The sequence below is a fragment of the Polyodon spathula genome, chromosome 16 (assembly GCF_017654505.1).
Source record: "Polyodon spathula isolate WHYD16114869_AA chromosome 16, ASM1765450v1, whole genome shotgun sequence".
Taxonomy (NCBI): domain Eukaryota; kingdom Metazoa; phylum Chordata; class Actinopteri; order Acipenseriformes; family Polyodontidae; genus Polyodon; species Polyodon spathula.
Window position 1 is genome coordinate 22,941,399 of NC_054549.1, and position 22,750 is coordinate 22,964,148.

The window sequence follows — 22,750 nt, forward strand, 5'->3', positions numbered from 1 at the left end:
AAATTGAAGTCACGGTTTGTTAGTCAATGAAACTGGCTTCAAATGAAAGCAGTTGAACGGCAATTATGTCTCTCAAATATTAATTTAAATTCAGAAGGAATTGACCCCCGACCCTGCTTAGTGTCCCAGAACCCCTGATGATCTGGATACACTGCGATCCAGTTCCTCATAGCTGATTGATCTCAGAACTCTGTGAAGTTTGGTCTTAAAGGGTCCCAGAGATTCAGCAGCAACATCATGACTAGGGTAACTCATTCCATACCTCTGTCCCAAGTCTATCTCCGGTTTCTCCCATTCCAGGTTTTACTACAAGCTTGATTGGCCAGTGTATAGGTAGCAGGATGTGGTGCGTCTTATTAAATTCACAGTAAAACCAGGAATGGATCAAATTGCTCTGCAATGGGAGTCTTATCTCCATCCCTGAATTTAAATCTCTCCATATACTTGAAGAAGAGACGTGACGTATTGAAAGCTGAATAACATAAAGGGTCCTTGTATCAATATCAAGTCTTTAAAACAGTTACAAATGCATGTATGAAGTGATAAGTCACATGTCAATGGCATGCCCTTGCTACCACTTCCAGCAGCAGACTACATATTCCTGCCTCAAGAATAAAAATCAAACGTTTATATCATTCGTTATGTTGCTTTTACTGTGCAAAAGTCAACATACTTTCCAGGGCCCTAACAATGTTATCGTTTGTTCTAATCCAACCAATATAGGCAACACACAAAATTCACGTGATTTTTTTTTTTTTTTTTTTTTTTTTTTTTGGTGTCTCTGGAAATTTAACATTTTAGCGCCATCTCGTGGACTTTCAAGTACCATATTTCCCCTTGCATTTATTTTTCATAAACAGAAGTATTAAGTGTTAACCAGCCTTCTTATCTTCTTCTTCTTCTTCTTCTTCTTCTTCTTCTTCTTCTTCTTATTATTATTATTATTATTATTATTATTATTATTATTATTATTATTATGCATTTGTTATTTCTTTCACATCATTTGTGACGTAAAGATTGTTAATTGAGTTGTTCAGTACGAAATTGGTTGGCTATGTTTTTGTGATACGACAGACAATTAACCTACAAAAACATAATATCTAAATATTTACGTATAAATAGCCTATAAAAGTGCTATATTGTGTATTAAGGTACTAATGTTAATACTGTGAAATGATTTTGTCAATTGACAATATTCCCTTATAAAATTAAAAGGACTATGTTTTTAGGTTTAAAATATCACAGTAAATATCATAATAAATGCAATTCATTTAATCATTTAGCTGATATAAAACTAATGCAGTTAGTTACTGCGAAAACACGAAAGGTGGTGGAATTGAACAATGTTCTTAACATTTAAACTGGTCTGCCCAATCAAATTGGTAGTTACTGTTTTGAAATAATAATAATAAAAACACTTTGCAACAGCCACACCCGTGTACACTCACGATATAACACTATAGCAAACATCATAACACCCAAGAAAGTCTTCATTGCATATAACACTCTGACACCACACAACGTCAACCAGTGGTATTGTGACATCCCCAAACAGCCCTTCATTTTAGGCAGAAAACAAGGCAGACACGGTCCAGCTTGTCTCAGCACGGGCGAATCCTTTCCCCCTACCCTCCCTGGCCTGCTTCAACCATTAGGAAGGGAATTATTTCGAGACTGCAAATGACTGATCCGGGGGAATTCAACAGACCGCTCACGTGAGCTAAGCGATGTTTTCTGCTATATTTAGACATTGTTACTCAAACGAACCGTTATATATATATATATATATATATATATATATATATATATATATATATATATATATATATATATAAGGGACCAATCATTGTTAAACGTGACTTAAACGACCCCCGTTTCAGTACAATTCTTTCTCAGTGTGTATTACTGAAGACGTGGAGAAAGACTTCGAAACGTTTCTTATTGAATTGCATACATTTATTTTCGTAAAATGTAATTTAAAAAGTCAATCCTAATGCACGTTCTTTATGTGTGCTTATTCGTGATGACGTAACATTTAGTTTTAAGGTTTATTAGAATTGAATATGTTGGAAACTTTTGAAGTTTCAACAAAAGCAAAAAAATATTTTTAACTTCAAATTATGAATTATTTAAATTCATCTCATCGTTAATATTAATTGAATACATAACATATTAACATATTCATTATTATTATTAATAAATTATTATTATTATTATTATATTATTATTATTATTTATTATTATTTATTATTTTCAAAATAACGGTTACCTGCAAAGGGACGTTTCAAAATAAAGGCCTTGTAACAAAAACACGGTATCAGATTTTTGTACTTTTTGATTTTACGCACAGCATTACATGCGTGTCGTCATGTATCAATCCTATTCAAAAACTATTTACGAAAACATTAACACTAATTAGACAAAGTATAACATCTTGGTTTGAACAAAAACTTACATGATTACTAATTTGAATTAATTAATAATTATGTAACTTTCCTCTTAATATTGTACTTATATGAATCAAAAATGAGTTCAAAGTATTTTTCAACATTAAAAGTCATGAATTTTCAGTACGATAAACTTCTTAATACCAAAATTATGTCTAGAAAAAAATTAGTTTGACAAACGAATTGACACCTCTATATATATACTATATATATATTATATATATATATATATATATATATATATATATATATATATATATATATATATATATATATACGACTGACTATAATTAATTTGTTAATTATAAAAAAAATTTACAAGAGTGTGTTCTTAAGTGTTGTTCAATTCCAGCAAGATATTATTCTAACCTTGGCTGTCCAGTTTGTTTACGTCGTCCAACGGCAGATCCAACTGTGTGTGGAAATGGATACGCGATCGCCCCTTGCAATGTGCCAGTCCGAGTCAAATGGTCACGTGTATACTTGTAGTTAAGCGGTTCTGCAATACACTGTTCTTACTTGTATGTTGTGAAATACGTTTTATATAGTGGGTTAATCTTTGACAAATCGATTACCAAATCCCTGTATATCCATGTAATCCAGATTGAGTTGGAATCCAGTTCTGGTTTTAAGAGCACAGAGGCTGGGAAGCACCGATTTTTGCGAACCTCATTGAACTGGGCTTGTAGAGAGCTACTGGGGTACAGCTGTATCACTAAGCTCATCTGTGTTATCGTAGTTGCACCGCTCACCCTGGGCCGGGGGCAAGACTGCAACAGCCGCTCGGTTTGCATCCTCAGGACACAAATTACAATCCCAAAATAGACGAGCACCCGGTCAGCAATGCCAGATAGAAAATACACAGTGTGAAAGGTGGATTTTACTTTATAAACATTATAGGTTCTAGGTTAAAACGCATGCAGCTCCTTTACGATTAGAATTGGGCAGATGGTTTTAACAGCAGGGTTGAAGCTTATTATCTATATACCTATTCGCACCCGTGTTAAAATGCTTTATATATATATATATATATATATATATATATATATATATATATATATATATATATATATATATATATATATATATATAATAACACATTCGATGTATCAAATGTCCGTCTGCACGAGTCACGTGGTCCAAGGTGCGCAACCGTCGTCTTCAAACAGCACGCTCGCCTCACCTGTGCTTCTCTTTCTCTCCGCCCTCCCGTGCGGACTTTACTTCCAAACACCACCGTTCTATCGTTTGCCGCCGCAGCGTGCATAAAAGAAAAAAAAAAGAACAAACAGTGAAAAGTAACAACACAAAAACAAAGTAAATACGAAAAAGAAATGCCAAAGTGAATAATAATTTCTACTAGTGCACACAAACTATTCAAAAAGAAGCATTTGGTTTAAATAAAGCCTGCAAACGATTCATTAACTAAAAGTGCCCCCTTGCACATAGAAACACACACACGTGTGTGTGTATATATGTGTATATATATATATATATATATATATATATATATATTATATATATAAATAGTATATTATGTATGTATTGTAGCGATCCCCGTTCCCGGTTTGCTTGCTTGTTTATTTGTATTTAATTTGAGTCAGAAACCAATTTTAGAGGCATATTAGATAAATAATAGTGGGGCAATATATGTGTTGCTTGAAAATAATTAAAATAAAGGATAATACAACAGCTTTGTTGTGTCTGTGGCCTGTGAGAGACAGAACGACACACCTACCTACCTACCTGCATGTAACGCCTGCCACACCCACTAGCTTGTTTATTTGTTTGCAGTGTTGCTGAAGCAAAAGCCTCAGTACTAGTGTAACCGGCTCTTGATTTGAAATGAGGCAGACCTCATGACCTTGGGTCTAGGCTGCTTCTTCTTGTGGAATACCCTTGGTTAAAACATTTTTTTTTTCTTTTTCTTGAGAGTTGTGGGCGGGGGGGGGAGACATTTTAAAACAACGACCACTAATAAAGCTTCATGTCAAATAACAACGCTTTGTCGTTCCTGACCATCAAGGCCGGATTAACTAATTCTGGGCCCCAGAATTACGAACGCATCACCCTCCCACCCCTCCTCCTATCAATTCAACCTCAGCTAGTTATATGTAAAACAATGTTGGTTAGATTGATTGTTCGGTAGGCTACAGCAGCCAATCAACAATGAGCAGCACGCCATCTGTAATTGTAATGAAATCATACATACCAGCAGCGGGCATGACTGCATGTAATAATAAATAAATGTGCCTCTTACCTTAGAAGATCGGCCTCTTTCTTGATTTCTTCCTTGAGAACTCAGTCACCACGTCTTCAAAGTCCAGCTCTCTGACAAGTTCGGACTCAGTAGCTGTCAATGAAAGCGCACTAAGGCGTTTCTGAAACATACTTCTCCTGAAATAGTTTTTCATTCTTGCCATTTGCGAAAACGATCGTTTGCCCTCTAAATTAGTTACAGGTAGAGTCAAGAAAAGTCTCAGGGCAATAAACACGTCTGGAAAGGTTGATTGAGGCCATTTCTCAAAACAATCTGCAGCAGTTTTGAGGGTGAGTTATCCTGCTGAGCAGGATTCAAGAATTTAAATTGAATGAGCTCGTCTGCAAAGCTTTGAACCAAATCAGTTGGGTAAGCAGAGGAAAGCGATTGGCCCACTTATGAATATTACTGGTGTCAGACTCATCAAACAGACCTCCGAAGCAATCGTTCAGAGGGCTGTATGCATCCAGTCGTTGACTGAGACAGCTGAGTAACTGATCAATCTTCACGTTGAAAGTCTCAACTTGAAATTTGTGGCTCCCCTCAATTATGACTTCATGCTCCCTGGTTTCATCTGCAAAGGCTTTCCATTTCCTTATCCGATGAAGGTCGTGCTGGCAGGTCTGGCACACACCCATGACAGTCTTTTCAAAGTCTGAAAAGTCATTCTGAAGTGACGCCACAAATGACAACAAAGACTCCGGCAGTCATACAGCAGTCTTTTAAATCAATGTCGCTTTTCTGCAACAGCTCATCCGTCGTCTTGAACCTGTGTAGGGCGGCATCCCAGAAATGGTTCATGAAGGCAGTCTCCAAGCGTTCCATTTTGCCACACAACAAAGTTGCCTCGCGTCGTGTATCAAGAGTTTCATGCATGTCACATGACAGACTCCCCAAAGCATCCCTTATTGAGCTGTAGTTCTTCCAAAGTGCTGATGTTGAGTCAGCGCAACACTATACTAATGTTTGTTTTTGGAAAAGAGACTAATATTGCAGATAGCAGACTGTTTGGTTCAAATTGCATTTACTGCTAACAATTGATGAGAGCCTTTGCTCCTACAAGCTTCTTGCCCAGCACTGACTGCAAGCTGTAACAGTGCTGTGGACCAGAAGGGGCCAGACTCTAAGGCTTTTGGAATGCCCAGCATTGACTGCTGTTGGACCTAAAGGGTCTCATGGAGAATAAGAGATAATGCCACTGGACTCAAAGGATCCCAAGCAGTAAGGAGAAACATGAAGGAGGAAGATGACAAAAACCAAATGTGTAGACCTTTTGGGGCACCACAGGTCTGAAGAGGAATGCACTGAGTTCAGAGGTTGCCACACTAGACTATAGTGACACACACACACACACACACACACACACACACACACACACACACACACACACACACACACACACACACACACACACACACACACACACACACACACACTAAATTAAATTAAATACATATGGTACATAGTAACAGAATAATGGGTTGTCCTTTTGCTATTGGTTAAGTATCAGAGAAAGAGGAGGAGGACCGTCTATACAGAGGGGTATTTAATGTCATGAAAAAGTTATAAGAACGAAAAAGTTGGATTGTAGAAGACCAATAGCATGTTCTGCCTTTACCCTTCTGACCATATTTCTGAATGTGATCAGCCAAAAGGGATCAGACTGAGCAATCGGCTCTAAAATTCCCAATTAGTTTCCATTGTGCACTGACCCTAGAAGCTCATCGTCGCCACGGAATGGGAGGCCTCTCTCACTTAAAAACTTGATCACGGCAACAACGCGCCTCCCTCTGCGCCTCTATCCAATACTTGCGCTCCCCCTCCAGTTGCCGCACAAGGGATGCATCAACAGTACCAATTGCATTACATCGCTGTGATAACACAAGCATAATAATTCTATGCTGTAGCTCTTCTCGTGTTCATTTATATGATCAGAGTGCTTCCAATTGCTGAATCCTATTATAAACGCATTTGTTTTAGTGGACAAAACCTTACAGGCAAAGTAGTAGATGAGTAAATGAGCCAATCTCTTTAAAACTATTTCTCCGTTCGGTAAGCGGCAAGAAAATAAATCATTTGTTAGGGAATGTGTCCTACCTCCTGACGCTGGATATTTGGCCGCTCGGTTTTGGTTTTTTGCTAACTTTAGCCGACAAGCTAGCAACAGGTGCCTCCTCTGACGAGCAACTAGCAAGCTCCTTTTTAAAAAAGCAGTCGATAGAAGGCACACTTTGTAAAAGAGCTGCCTCTCGCTTCTTTCTCCTTTTTTTTTTTTTTTTTTTTTTTGCTTTCATTTAACGTACCCGCTAGGAGTGCATCGATCCATGCTTTTTTCTACTTTTGCTCTTAGCTGGCTTTTCTTAATTTTGTCAGCCTTTACATTAAATCCATCCTCCCTTACCATTGTACCAGTCGTAAAGGGTATGTCTTCTGGTAGAAAGTATTCACACAATTTAATTGGTCAATTTGGTGTGCTTAAACAGTGAGTGTGTAAACAGTTGACTTGCTCATTCTAATTTATTTCAGTGGCATAAATGCACATTACATGACATGTTGTTGGGGGCCCCCTGGTGGCCAGAGGCCTCTGGGCAACTGCCCCGGTTGTCCGTTCGGTAATCAGGCCATGCTGACCATAACCGCCCAAGCTGCTTCAGGTGACAACAACTCAGCTTCTGAGGATGAAGATGACGAGGAAGCAGCATTGATTTTCCGTCTCTTACAGAGGCCCTTGCCTATCCTTAGGAAGCAAGGTTTATCAGTTGTAGCCGACACTGCAGAGTCTGCCAACAGACGCATGCTCCTCCAAACAGGAAGTTCTCGTTTGTGGACGCTGCGGGGCTCGACTTGGTGGACTTGAAGTTTTTTCAGAAGTTTGGCGAGCCCGAATGCTCCGGTGACGCCGCCGGCGAAGACGAAGACCGGTGGAATTTCGGTGTCCGGGAGACGGACAGCACTCGTGTTACCTTACCGATTTACCAGGCGTCTTCCACTTTTGTTTTAACGACCGACAATGCATTTTTGGAAACGCTACGAGCACAGAAAGTCATAGTTGTGACTGTTTTGACCAACAGCTTCCATTCAGCACTGGTGCGTATCCGCGTCCTGAACGTCTCGTCTCAGAGGTCAGTTAGTATGTGCGCACCAACACGGAGAACTTGGCGAGTTACTTTGACTGCGTTGCCGATTTATGATGGCGAGACCGACCAATTCGCTTTTAAGATGATGTTCTCTCCCCTGTTTCTAACCGATGTCGCCCGTATAGAGTTTGTGTTTTGGTTTGAGTCACCCGAAGGAGTTTACTGGGCAATTAACGGAGAGCAGAATTACGCGGTGTTTCTCAAAATCTCCCAGGGCGTCATTTCCCGATAACGCTGGAACTCGAGGTTTCAAGGTCATTCTCACGATTGACCGCAGCTGAGTTCGATCGATCTTCACATGCGTTTCCCAAAACACCTTGTGAAACTGCCTCTTAAAAATGACCTTAAAGTGCATTGTAGAAGGTGCAGTCACAGCAAGGATGAGGATTCAGTTACAAAATAATTGATTTTAATAAGAACAGGTCTACATAAACTTGTTTGGAGTGGAATCAAGACTTCATGCACTCCACTCACTTTTTTTTTCATTGCAGATTCACAGTGGTGAACCACTACCTCGACACTCATCCCCCATGACTCAAGCCAATAATTGCCATTTATTTGTTACTGAGGTTTTTATTTGTTTATGTTTGTCAACAATTATTTGATTGACACAAGTTAAAAATGTTACCTTTTTATTTGTTATATACAGGAATTAAATAATTTATTTCTTAAAACAATTATCTGTGTATATTAACAATGTCTATATCACACTTTATGAATAATGTGAAGAAAAAATTAATGCCAGCTGTAATTCAGTGTCTCTCTTGGGTTTAATGGTCAAAGACGTTGCGTATGAGACAGAGCCGAGTAGCAATCCCTACAGTGTGCTCTCATCCTTCATCAGCAACACGCGCATCTATTTCTTCTCCTTCAGGTTCTGCTATGTTGTGTAGCATTGCTGTAACCACAATCACAGCACAACATTTAGCTGGTGTGAAGTGTAGTCCCCCACTGGACTTGTCAGTGCATCTGAACCTCATTTTCCACACACCGTAGGTACATTCAATGATGCATCTAGTGAGACGATGCGTGTTGCTGAATCTTTCCTCGGCAGCATTTTCCTCATGCAGAATAGGGGTGAGGAGATACGGCCCTAATGGGTATAAACTCTCCCCCAGTAACCAGCCATCGCCAAATTGCCCTGTTGTGTGCTGCCTGGGATATCGCAGAATAGGACCACATGAAGGCATCGTGGGTACCTCGCAGCCAATTTGCCACAGTGTCCGTGATGATACCCTCATGGTTGTAGATAACTTGCACATTTATTGCCGAGTAGCCTTTTCTGCAGATGTACAGAGGCTCATCTATCCACGGGGTTGTTATGGGAATTAGTGTACCATCAATTGCCCCTATAACTGCAGGGATGTTTGCAATTGAATGGAATCTTCTGTGTGTGTCATGAACGTCTGTCTGAGTTCTTGGGAAAGTACTCGGGTACGTGCCTAACAAGTGCTGTCGTCACTGGTTGGACTCGTCGCGATACAAACGCTTTGCTGAGTCCCAGCCCATCTCCTACGATTTGGAGAAAGCTTCCTGTGGCATAGTACCGCAACGAACATAGCAGTTGCACAGTTAGTGCATAATTGCGTTGAGTGCTCCTCCTCAAATCCGGTGATGCCGTGGAAGCCGGTATCTTCTAACTATTTCTTTGTCACAGAGTGTATCGAACAGGTTTAAATGTGTTCTTATGCTGGCATTAATTCTAACTAATGTACTGCAAGGGCGACGTCTGCGACAATTAAGCTCCACAATTCTGTGAATCAAAGCCATACTTCCAGATAAAGCAAGAAGGGAGTGTTCTCGCAATGCCTTTATGTAGCCTACGTTCACGACTCACATCTCTCCACACGATTGCCCCAGACCACTCGTGAATCCACAACGCTATTAACGAACTACTTGACTAAAGACGGTGTTTGGGAAATGCATCAGATTTGACACGTTCCTCTTACGATGATGTTACGATGTTCGTTTGGCTCAAGTTGCTTTTGGAAAACGGCCCCCAGAATGAGACCTTGGCGACAGACAAGAGGAGGAAAAAGAAAACTGACCTTTTAAAGCCGACGATACAGAACAGTACATAATATTGTACATCTTAACCACCAAAGCAGTAACCCACATCTCTTTTTATATGCGCTGTATTAACATTGTAGGGTTGCATGCAGAAAATGACCATGTTTTTTTGGTGGCTGCCATAACGCTGTCGAATAAGGCTCCTATTCCAGGTTTTAATGTGTACTTGATTAACCAAATTGTGTAGGTAACAAGCTCAGGTGTGTCTTACTAAACTCATAGTGAAACCAGGAATGCATCAAACTGCTATTCAACGGGAATGTTATTTCCACCATGGTTGTCTGCAGGGTGTATAGGTCAAAAGAGTCTACGATCGGTTATAGAAAAAACGCCTACCGCGCTTTCAAAGTTGTCAATGCTGTTGTAAACTTACTTGCAACAGACAAATGCAGCTTTCATATCCCCTTTAGTCTGCACAGCTGTACCATGTTACATTTCCTATCTGTGTATCTATATTATAATGCATGCTTGTACGTGTTTTGTTTTGTTTTTTTCCCAAAGTTATGGCAGAGCAACTTATTGAACTCCATAGTTCACACAGACTGTTACAACATTTCTAAAAATGTAATACAAATTCATTGCCAAAGGGTATGTAGTACAGAATTCATGTGAGGGACTTTATTTAGTCATTAGTCCAAGCTTATTGAGAAACATTTGTTGTGAAAATAATGCTAGCGTTTCCTGTATTTGTCTAGTAGGTAACCATATAGACTGATTCACTTTATCTTTTTACTGTGCATGAATTGTCAGATATATATATATATATATATATATATATATTATATATATTATATATATATATATTAATATACTATATATATATATATATATTAGGGTACCATGGTGACTTGCTCATGTACAGAACGAGTAATCTTCTGACTCGCATTTAATAAGACGAGCTCAGGAGACGATGATCTATTTCCAGATACCAAGATATTTAGTGAGCAAGTAGTCTGAGTGAAGTTATCAAACTCCCCATCTCCAGTGTACTGCTTTCCTAAGAAAAAGAGAACATTTTGGGAGACTTGCGAGATGTCTTGCTCATTAAAATATTTAGACATGTTTTTAAAGAGGAGATGATTATCTATTCAAAGACACCAGTGTATTTAGTAAGTAAGGGGTCTCAGTGAGGAAACATGGGCACTACAATCCCCAATTGCTGGTACTGTGTGTGTGTGTGTGTGTGTGTGTGTGTGTGTGTGTGTATATATATATATATATATATATATATATAATCTGTGTGTCTGTGTGTGTGTGTGTGTGTGTGTGTGTGTATCTACCTACTCTTAGGAACTGGATAAGCATTGATTGAGCTATTGCAAAGCCAAGGCTTTCAAATTAATTTTCTTATATCCCAATATCATTACCGTTTCACTCCCTTTCTTTGTGATCAGAATCTTTTTTTTTTTTTTTTAAATTCAGGATTACAGATTTCTTCCTGTGTTGGTCAATAAACTAGTAGTATCTGATACCTAGTCACTTCATGTGCATCATGAGTGCATTGTGACTTCACAGAGAGAGTGGTGAGGGGATGGAATGGGTTACCTAGTCATGTTGCTGAAGGAGACACTTCTTCACACAGAGAGTGGTGAGGGGATGGAATGGGTTACCTAGTCATGTTGCAGAAGTGAGACAATTCTGTTGCTGAAGGAGACACACACAGAGAGGGGATGGAATGGGTTACCTAGTCATGTTGCTGAAGGAGACACTTCTTCACACAGAGAGTGGTGAGGGGATGGAATGGGTTACCTAGTCATGTTGCTGAAGGAGACACTTCTTCACACAGAGAGTGGTGAGGGGATGGAATGGGTTACCTAGTCATGTTGCTGAAGGAGACACTTCTTCACACAGAGAGTGGTGAGGGGATGGAATGGGTTACCTAGTCATGTTGCTGAAGGAGACACTTCTTCACACAGAGAGTGGTGAGGGGATGGAATGGGTTACCTAGTCATGTTGCTGAAGGAGACACTTCTTCACACAGAGAGTGGTGAGGGGATGGAATGGGTTACCTAGTCATGTTGCTGAAGGAGACACTTCTTCACACAGAGAGTGGTGAGGGGATGGAATGGGTTACCTAGTCATGTTGCTGAGAGAGTGGTGAGGGGGATGGAATGGGTTACCTAGTCATGTTGCTGAAGGAGACACTTCTTTACACAAAGAGTGGGGAGGGGATGGAATGGGTGACCTTGTCATCAGTGGGGTCCTTTAGACCCAACTTGAAGTTTTGAGATCAGTCAGATACTAGTAACTGAACATGACAACATGAGAATCTATAATAGATGGGCTTCAGTCAGTTACAGGAAAATAATTCCATGTAGTGTTTCTGTGATAAATTACAAGAGCAAAGGTCGAGTAATTTATAAACTGTCACAGAAACCTGAGATGGAATTGCTTTCCTGTAACTCACTGAAGAGGCCCATCTATTATTTTTTACATACATGGATACCCTTATGATGCTAATATTAAAAAAGACGAGGTTCGGCAGTACAGCTGGTTTTTTTTAAACGTAGTGTTTCAGTGCTCTACAGACGTTTTGTGTCGTTATCCGTTAGCGCTTCAGTTTTATTTAGTTGCTTGCCTTTACCTTGTTTTAATTTCCTGTCCCTCTCCAGTTTCTCCTAGATACTAATGTACAAGCTGTATGTCTCATTTTGTCGATCATTAATGAACATTTCTGTACTTTGGGTGTTGTCGAGTGATTGAAAATGAGACATTTTGTGTTTGAATTGAAAGTGATGGTCTCGGAGTCAAATGGGTCAAAATTCAAGTTTATTTTCTTCTAGAGGAATTATCACTTTTTATGCCTTTTTTAATGGCACAGGATGCAAGTATAGCCTTCATCCATATAAATATATATATAATCGGGCCAATAAAAACACTATCTCATCTAAAAATGTAAATGTAGAGCCCTAGTTTGTGTTAAGGTTGAGGAGTTCAGCTGCTCTTCAGTTGTAGTTGCCTGTCTTTGATATATGCAACACAGGCTAGATCAGATCTAAGGTCTTAGAGTAATTGTAATAAGAGCAGCTCAGAATGTGGTATGGTCGTGGCTCCCATTTCCCTATAATGACATTACTCTAGCACTTGTTTTATTGTCTCTTGCCTGTCGCTCCCGACTGTACACTCTGTGTGTATTTCACTCCTGAGGATACCCATAAAAATAATTGTTCTTAGCACCTTTAACCCTGACTGATTTCCTCTCTTTACAGATTTGACATGGATTATCAGGAACTAGAAGATATGGACAATGAAATAAGCAGTAAGTAAATAATGTGAACCCTCAGGTATCTTCTGCTTCCATCGCTAAGCCTAGGCTTTCAAATCCATTTTCTTATATCCTAAAATAACTGGATCTCTCCATTTCTTTGTGAGCTCGTATATATATATATATATATATATATATATATATATATATATATATATTCAGGGATTAATGTATCCTTATTGATCAATAAACTAATAGTACCTGATGACTTAGGACAAAGGAAATGAGACACTTCTTCTCACACAAAGAGTGGTGAGGGGATGGAATGGGTTACCTAGTCATGTTGCTGAAGGAGACACTTCTTCACACAGAGAGTGGGGAGGGGATGGAATGGGTTACCTAGTCATGTTGCTGAAGGAAAATCACTTCTTTAATGTACAAATGCAAAAGAAACAGATTCTGAATTTTTTTTTCAAAATGCATATAAAATAGTTCTATACACATAATATTCTATTCTACTATAGCTTCTGCTAAATAATGTTATTACCACGTTTCATGACAGTCGGATAAGCGGTTCTGCAGACAGGTGTTGAAATGTGTGAAGTGACATGTGTGCGTATGACTGTCTCCCCTGTAGCCCCTCCGCAGGAGCTCTTCTCACCAGCTGCTTAATAAGGTTGCTTAGCTTGTTTGGTCTGCGATGGGGCAGTATTTATAACGCGCTAGTAATGCGCCACATTGAATGAGTAGCATGATATTTGGAATGAGAAGCAAGGCTTTGGAAGCAAGCGCATCAATGTTTAAGGTGTTCCTGTAGAAGCTATATATTTTGCATGGTAATCTTGCAGTTTTCCCATGCTTTCCCCATTGTTATACTTTGCATTTAACAGTTCTTTTTTTAAATATGCTTTACCATACCTCTCTTTGCTTTACAATGCTTCCCTATGCTTTACCATACCTCTCTGTGCTTTACCATGCTTCCCTACGCTTTACCATACCTCTCTGTGCTTTACAAGGCTTCCTTATGGTTTACCATACCTCTCTGTGCTTTACAATGCTTCTCAATGCTTTACCGTACCTCTGTGCTTTAAAATGCTTACCTGTGCTTTTTCAATGCTTGCCTATGCTTTACCATACCTCTGTGCTTTACAATGCTTGTCTATGCTTTACCATGCCTGCTTTATTAGTGTTTCAGTGTGCCCCTCTCCTATGTGTATTTTTTGTTTTGATGTTGTATGTGGGCGGCATGGTGGTTAGCGCTGCCTCACAGTGCCAGGGTCCTGGGTTCTATTCCAGCCCAGGGGTCTGTCTGTGTGGAGTTTGCATGTTCTCCCTGTGTTCGTGTGGGTTTTCTCCGGGTACTCCGGTTTCCTCCCACAGTCCAAAGACATGCTGTTCAGGTTGATTGGTCACTCTAAATTGCCTTGTGTGTGTGTGTGTGATGCCTTGCTATGGACTGACATCCTGTCCAGGGTGTAGTCCCGCCTTGCGCCCTGTGTCTGCCGGGTTAGGCTCTGGTTCACCAACACTGTAAAAGGATTAAGCGGTTAATGATAGTGGATGTTGTGGTGTATTAATGTTGGAGTAATTGCATCTCGGCACAGCTGCTTATATAAAGGCACGAAGCACTCACTCAAGAGAGAAAATAAATAAGAAAAAATAACAATTGCTGTGGTGCCGGTGGGCCAGCACGATACTTGTTTAGCGTTCCTCCCCTGTTTGTTAGTGTCTGTCTGTTTTGGCCACCACGCCATTTTATTTTACCAAGTGTTTTGTGTTTTGTTTCAATCTTTTATTTGTTTTTGTTAATAGAAAGCTGAGCGCTGTAGTGTCTCAGTTTAAACCCATGTCTGCTGTGTTGTGCTGCAGTTACTTCCTGGTCTGACGTCATCCTGTTCACAATAGGTGTCAGAACCGGAACAACAGCGCCTCCAAGCGTCAGACCAGGAATACTGCGGGGGTGAAGTTTCTTTCTTTTTTTTTGAAAAAAAAAAAATATATATATATATATATATATATATAAAAAATCAATAAAAGAATGAAAGTGAAGCAAGTCGCAGGCCAACTATGAATCCTGGGCCAGTCCATCCCCATAGTAATTCATGTCCTGAAGTTGTCGGATGAGGACAGGTAAGAGATCCTGCAGCGAGGACACTAGCCAAGGTCACTGGAGGAGGCTGTAGAGGTGGTCCTATGCTACCTGCAGGTAGTTATGGAGAGACCAGCAGCCCAGGTACCAGTATCTCCAGTGACTGAGGGAGACCCGCACCAGTCCCCAATGATAGAGGGAGACTACCTGCTGCTCCTGTCTCCACCGCTAGAAGGAGACTACTCACTGCTCCCACTTCCACCGCCAGAGGGAGACTGCCTGCAGCTCCAGGACGTGATGCTGTCAGGGTACCACTGGGGGAAAACAGCCTGACCGTGAAGAGGGCCAACACCGCCGCAGCCACTGCCAGAGTGGCCAACCCCAGCACCACGACTGGTCCTGACTCCATCATCAGGGGGGAGTGGCATTCCCGCTGCCATCTTATTGGCCGGGGTCTCCCCTCCTGATGTCACCTCCCAAGAGTCCACATCTGCCATCGTCTTACGAGGGTCTGCTGCTGCCATCGCTTTCAGAGGGACCGCTCCTGTCCTGTTTCGCACCACCTGGGGGTTTCCTGTCCTGCACTGCCTGGGAAGGCCAGTTCGGCATCACCTGGGGATGCCCCTTCCGCTATTGCCCTCGAGATCTTTTACTGCTGGCCTCCAGGGATTTGCCGGGGCTGGAAGAGCCAGTCTTGGTGCTGTCAGTGGTATCATTGCCAGCATTGCCGATGCCATGACACACGTCAGCCTCTTCACACACTGCTATGCTATTATTATGGGTATTTTAATGCTTATTTTGCCAGGTTGTTAGTGAATGCCTGATAATTTATTGTCACCCTTTCATGGGTTTTTAAAAGGGTATGTATTTTTTGATAGTGTTTCTCTCACTAATTAGCGGTTAGAAAATACATTTAAATTGATTAATTTGCTTTGTTTTTTACAGGGTGCTCCAATGGTGTGGAGGTGGGCATAGACGCAGTGAAACCAGAACCAGAAATTCAAATAGAGGTGAGTCCAACCTCAGCATTAGATTAGCTTAAACTTTCAGGCATACCTCCCAGTGTTGCAGTGTTCCTAACCCTTTCCATAATGGACTAGACGCATATGAGTTGCCCTCTTCCATATATATATATATATATATATAGTAAATGAGCTGCAACTCTCACAGTTTGTTGCCCCTTTAAGAATGTAGACCCAGGACTCGGAAATGGAATTTTATAGCGCTTGTGCACACTTTTATTAAACACAAACACAAAATAAACAAACATAAAATAACACCTAGCTCTGTTTTGGAGCTCTGACTATACAATAACAGGTCCCTGACTAACATGCAGGACGGCTAAGCCATTTACTTGGCATAAAACACAAAACCACACAGGTTAGCACAGTACGTTTTCTGATGCTGAGAAACAGAGCACCCTTCTGCCTCCTTCTACCGAGCAGCCTTGAGTATACTGGCTGCTGACTATTTATACCCTGCACCTGGTCCTAATTTGTAAATCCAGGTGTGGGTGATAATTAAACGATAAAGTAATTAACAAAAATGTGCATTCGCACATGTTTTTGGCAGGGAAACTATTCACCCCTTCCATGCCGTGTTACAATATACATGACTAGGAGAGATTTGTTTTTTTAATCTGTCCCCATATGAGGTCACCAAGAAAGGGTTAAACATTTCAAATGACATTTTCTAAAACTACTTTGTGTCTCTAGTTACTATGTATTTACTTAAAGACATGTGTACTTACACATAATTAAATGTTCTCATGCATAGTTCACAATCTACATACTGTGTAGATCTTTTTGCATGATGTATGTAAGTACACAATTGTATCAGAAAAGGGTTAGGGTTAAGGATGGGTTAGAGTTATAGCATGCAAAAACATTACACATTTTGGGCCATATTCATGGAGGTAATTTCCAGCCATTAAAAAAAAAAAAATAATATATATATATATATATATATATATATATATATATATATATATATATATATATATATATATAGGGCAGGTAGTATTTAACATGTGATTTATAAAACTACTGCCTGGTTATTTTACTGGCTAGTAATGGTTTTAGGTGTGATTTACAGTCACGGATTGTTACCAAGAGATTGCATCTAACCAAAGGTAAGCAAATGACCTGTGTCTCCTACTTAAGATATCAATTGCATACACCGTCTGTTTACTCCATCTGTTACGGCTATGGGACCTGTCTGGGACAGAGTGTCCGAAATATCAAGACGACAGGTTAAAAAAAGAACAAATAAATTGCACACACATACATATTATAGTGCTCGACTTATTTTAAATGTATAAATCATTGCGCTGAAATAGCAGTAGTGTTTTGTGACAGGGTCTTGCCTGTGTCATGCGTGTGGGTAGCCGCCATTCAAGCACACAGAGAGACAACTGGGGGGTGAAGTTGAAACCCCCACACAGGCGCGCAGGATTTAATAACACAAACACAAACCAAAGTAAATAAAGTTGGCCATGTGACATTACCAACGATGGTAACGCACAGAGGACTACTACAGCAAGCTGTACAAAAATGCAAAATAAAACACAAAAATACACAGGGGCAGGGCAACGTTGCCACATGTATTTTCCATGCACATTACATTAGCGTATGTAAAAATATGGCCACCTCCCCCCTTAAAACCCCAAAAGTCTTGCTCAAAGTCCTGGGCCAAGAACAGGGACTTTAAGGGGTTCATAGGCGGTAATGGTGCCAGTAGCCAGGTTGCTACTGGCCATGCTGTCAGCAGACGTGCTGACAGTGGGGCGAGTCTCTCCTCCCGCTGTACCACTGGCAGTGGAAATGCTGCCAATGGTGGGGCTGTCAGCAGACATGCTGACAGCTCCCATACTGACTCCTTCACCCGGATCAATTCCAGCAGCGGAGAAGCTGCTGGGGTTAGTGTCTCCAGACCTCCCCCAAGATCTCTGGCAGCGAAACTGCTGCAGTCGTCTCCTGACTTCTCCCCCTACTTCATAGCCGGCACCTCCCTCTGGGTGGACTCCAGCCCCAGAACTCCTGCAGCGAAATTAGCAGCTCCTGCTCCTCTCCCCCTGATGGTGATGGAGGCGGAGGCAGCTCCAGCTCCTCTCCTCGTGATCGTGGGGAAAGTGATACCAGCAGGCATTCATCATCTTCTGGTGGAAAGGGATTCAGCAGGCATTCACCCTCTGCTGGTGGAAAAGGACCCAGCAGGCATTCACCCTCTTTGCTGCTCTGCTCCTGCCGATGGAGGTGGCGAAGGCAGAAGCTGCATATATATATATACACGCTTAGTAAGAGTCATTGTTTAAAAAACTAAACATTCAGAATTGTTTTTCCTGCTAGGACTCAAACTCCCAGAAGCATCTTGCGTGTGTCGGCTGCGTCCCTTCAACGGGAAGAGCGGCACGGAAAAGATTGCATGGCATGAGTTTTCAAATGAAATAAAACAAATAGGACAGGCAGCTAGCATGCTTTGTGTGCGGTGAAGAGAGCTGAAATACAGCTATAGGAAGAAAAAAAAACACTCAGGACTCATCACAAAATGTTGCATTTGGATTTATTAACTCAGAAGTGACCTTAACTAAGATCCTGACTTTTTTAATACTGGTGTAGATGATCTGTACCCGTATATTGTTCTGTGCCACTTTTTTCTGATAATTGAGTATTTTCTTGCTCAGGAAATAAATTTATAGTGTGGTTATGGTTGCATTGTTATGGTTTTGGGTGCCTTTTACCTTTTTGTTAAAAGGTCTAAAATGATGTAGCTAAGAAAATGACTCCATACATTGTTACCCACTGCACATCTATTTTAAAACATGTCTTGTACTACACTAGGTTGAATCTCAATTTGCAAGACGTGTTTTCAGTCTCTCATTTCCTTGGTCATTTGGAGAGTGACATTTTCCCCACCCTTTCCAGGCCCTCTCTCATGTCAGTAACTAATCAGCTGCTTCCCCTAGTGAATGACATGCTTTGCAACCAGTAATATGCCAAGAAAACACTTGTGAGGGTGAAATGACCTAGGAAGTGAAGCAGTAGCAGACTTTCCTGTAAAACAAGGCAAACATGTCATATGAAAGTTTTTGCTTAATAACTTTAATAATTCTGAGTGCTTCGAAAGATGTAAAAAAGAGGTGAGGAAATTAACCAGTTTGGTTATTGAAAATTGACGTCTGTTTTTCTTTCAGGTTGAGGATGTGTCAAGTCTTTCACCCGAAACCAAGGAAATCAACATAGACCCTCATTCAATTTTAACAGAGGCCACCCTGTTACCAGTACCCCCAAATGAGCCCCCCACCTCCCCAGGATCTCCCCCAGAGACTAGCCCCAAGACCAGCCACAAGGTATTAACAGCAATCCCTCAAACCCAGCCCCGGAAAGACACAGCAAAACTACAAAACCTCACCTTCAAACCCAGCCATACGAGTGCCTTTGTAGAAGTGCCCAAACATGCCAGCCTAGGTAATGACTGGAATCTTGAAGACCTTAGTGCGGTTATCGCCTCTATTTTAGGCACCCCAAACCTTCCAGTTGCTCCAATCATCCAAGAAGCAGAAGAAATTCAACCGGACAGGCAAACTAAAGCTTTCATTCCAGACCCAAAAGTCTCAAACGCCATGTCTACAAGCTTCCCAGATCTGTGCTTGGACATTTTAGGGACAGGTACGATTGAAAACATGGAACAAAAAGGGAACATGAAAGATGGTGGAACGTTTCTAGATTCACACACGGGAAGCGAGGAGATTCTTTCACCCCAGCAAGTTGAGGAAGACCTTGAGAAGTCTCTGATAGAGGCAGGTGAGGATGTCAGTGAAAGGGGAATGGGAGATGGAGATACTTTCACTGAAGCAACTGAAGACATCTTACAGCTATCTCAAGAAGAGGTGGGAACACTGCTTGACAATGATATAGGGGAAGTGCTGAATCTAATCGAAGCAGGGCTTGAATTATCGATACAGGATGTCTTATCCAGTTCCATAGAGAAGAAGCGCGAACCCAGAGAGAGTTTTGGACAAAGAGTGTTCGAAGCAGGGAAATCAGAAATTGCAAATCCTTTAAATACCTGCGGTGAAGATCTGTCCGGGGTGACGGTCTTTTGGCCTCCTCCTGGAGTAACCAGAGCAGGCCCTACAGGAGAAGAGTCCTCGCTTACAAGTCTGGTGGAACCCGAAAATGTGGTAACTCCAACCGCGCCTGAAACAACAACTGGACAGGGAAGTGATGATGTTGAAGATCTAAGCAATGTAGAATGCATGAAGGACGAGCACTTGGATTTAGGTAAAGACGTCCAGGAGATGACAACGGCCAGGCAACCCATGCTTTTCACAGGCATTGACGTTCCTGTAACCCCTGAGACAAGCGGTTCACCAGAAGGTTGTTTGAGCGATTTGGAGACTCTGAGAGCCAGCCAAATACTTCCTGCTCAATCCCAAAGCGAGAGCTGGGCCCTAGAGTCTCCTGGATATAGGGAAGACACCCAAGAGTTTGTAATTGCGAGGAAACGTGGTTGCGGTGACCGGGAGGTAGTTTCTAAACTGGAGACTCCGCCACCATCGCCACCACCACCATCACCACTACCACTGTTCAGGGAGGTGGATGAGAGACTTAACCTAGTTCTCAACTGCTCCTTCGCCTGTTGGTCTTTGGCGATCCTCATGTCTGTGGGCTTCTATCAACCTACTGTCTTCCTGATAGTGGGGATTTACCTTTTGTGCCTCTGCTTCTGAAGGAAGATGCCTGTACCTGTGTTTGCTATTGCTGCTGTTTCCATACAGAAGCTACAGGTGTGATAATACAAACTTCACAACCCCATCAAGTGTGTTTCCTGTTACTGCTTCTTAAGAACGGGTAACCAGTGCTTAATCTGTGCCATGGCTCTGAAATGCATGCTGTCTGAGAATTTAGCATTTCCAGTCAGGCTTACCATAATGCACCAACGGTATCTTAAAATCCTCAACACTGTGTTATCGCTTCGGTAAATTCTTGTGTGCGCTAAAGACAGAGCCAGAGCCAGTCCCCTGCCAGGGACTTTCACGTTCGTTTTTGGTAGAGTGCCATGGGAGCAGCTGCCCATTCTGCGGGCTGTAATAACAGAGGTGATGCATCTCAACGCAGGCAATGATGAGAGCGCAAGCCCAGGCAAAGGTATACGGGTCTATAGCTGGAGAATATATCCAGAAGCTAAAAAATAGGCTGAAATTACTGCCATATTTTAATTTATTTATTTATTTATTTTGTCCTGCGGTTCTTTTTAAATATTTTTTCTGTGTATACTACTACTTCGTATATGATGTGGAATACATGAATGTAAACTTATGACACTAGTACAGTAAAGTCAAGTAAACTTGCTATGATTTTGAAGGTGCGGTTCATAAGAACGGTATTATTGTCACTGCTTACACCCTGGCACATCTCTCTGTACAAATTAAGCACTGCAGTCAACCCTTAAAGCTCTTAGTAATAGCCCCAATAAAAACCTAGTTTGGCAATTTCCTTTGTTATACCTTGGTAAGGACTGTCCTATGTATTTCAATGGGCTATGTGACATAGCAGTGGCATCACCAGGGTTCTGTATTAACCTTGATGGCCATTGAAGAATCACAATATGGCACACCAGTGTGTTTGTGTCATTGTATGATGTCACCACTTCTCATCTCTTGCTTCACAATACACCCAAGGTGTGACAGTATCCAACGACCACACCGTGTTAGCCTGGGTTCCAGTAAACTTTGTCAATTCGCTATCAAAAATATGGAAGAAAATGAAAACGGAACTGTATTTGTCTTATCGAAGCCAGTGATATTTGTTTCATCAAATAATTGCACTGAAATAATCCAGTGCACATTACATTTGACAGCTGAAAATAGTTCCCAATATAATGGCCTATTGAATGCAATAGATTTCATTTTACTATCCATTCTTGGACTATCTCTTGTAGTTTCTGCGTTAGGTGCTGAATTGACATGATGTTTCAGTGAGGAGCCCCCATCTGCGCAAGTTTACCACTGTAATTTTGCAGTTTTACCATAGTTTACCATGGTTTAGTTTTCTTGCAATATTATTTTCATCATAATCACACTTGTTTCGATATTGTTTAAAAACATATCACCGGTCATAAATCAGTTTTTCAGCAGTTTTATTTGTTTCGTCTCGGTTATGTTTTGGGTCAAAATGTCAAAATGGGCTGCTAAAATCCAACCTTTTCAAATTGGAAATATTTCATTGGTCCTGCCTGCTCGCTCTCTGCACAAGTCTGTGAAGAAAGTGAATAAAATCCATGTATTCCAGAATATACCTAGACTGCACTTCTACTGTGTGTATTGTAATATTCAGATTATTTGTCTTTCTTGTCTTTATTTATTTCTTGTATACATTATTAGATTTTACCGTACCTTTCTAATGCGGCATACTCTATATTTCAGTCCCAAGCGATGTCGGATTAGACAGGATTTTACTGTATTTGTCCCAAAAAACAAGCACAGAACCAAGCGACTGACAGTGCTAAGAAGGTTATTAAATAGTTTTGTTTTTTTTTTCA

General features: G+C 40.9%; 1 protein-coding gene across 1 annotated transcript; it reads left to right on the forward strand.

The window, feature by feature from the left end:
* Nucleotides 1–1,585: 1,585 nt before the first annotated feature.
* LOC121329161 lies at nt 1,586–22,524 on the forward strand. The gene is made up of 4 exons (XM_041274564.1): nt 1,586–1,715; nt 13,124–13,173; nt 16,154–16,218; nt 19,401–22,524. The coding sequence occupies exons 1-4, from the start codon at nt 1,681–1,683 to the stop codon at nt 20,937–20,939; spliced, it is 1,689 nt and encodes a 562-aa protein (XP_041130498.1). The 5' UTR covers nt 1,586–1,680; the 3' UTR covers nt 20,940–22,524.
* The last annotated feature ends 226 nt before the right edge of the window (nt 22,525–22,750 follow it).

What these genes read in the sequence shown, in the direction of transcription:
- LOC121329161 (XM_041274564.1), top strand. Translation starts at nt 1,681, where the DNA reads ATGACTGATCCGGGGGAATTCAACAGACCGCTCAC. An exon ending in TATGGACAATGAAATAAGCA is followed by an intron (nt 13,174 to 16,153) that starts GTAAGTAAATAA and finishes TGTTTTTTACAG; the next exon opens with GGTGCTCCAATGGTGTGGAG. An exon ending in AACCAGAAATTCAAATAGAG is followed by an intron (nt 16,219 to 19,400) that starts GTGAGTCCAACC and finishes TTTTTCTTTCAG; the next exon opens with GTTGAGGATGTGTCAAGTCT.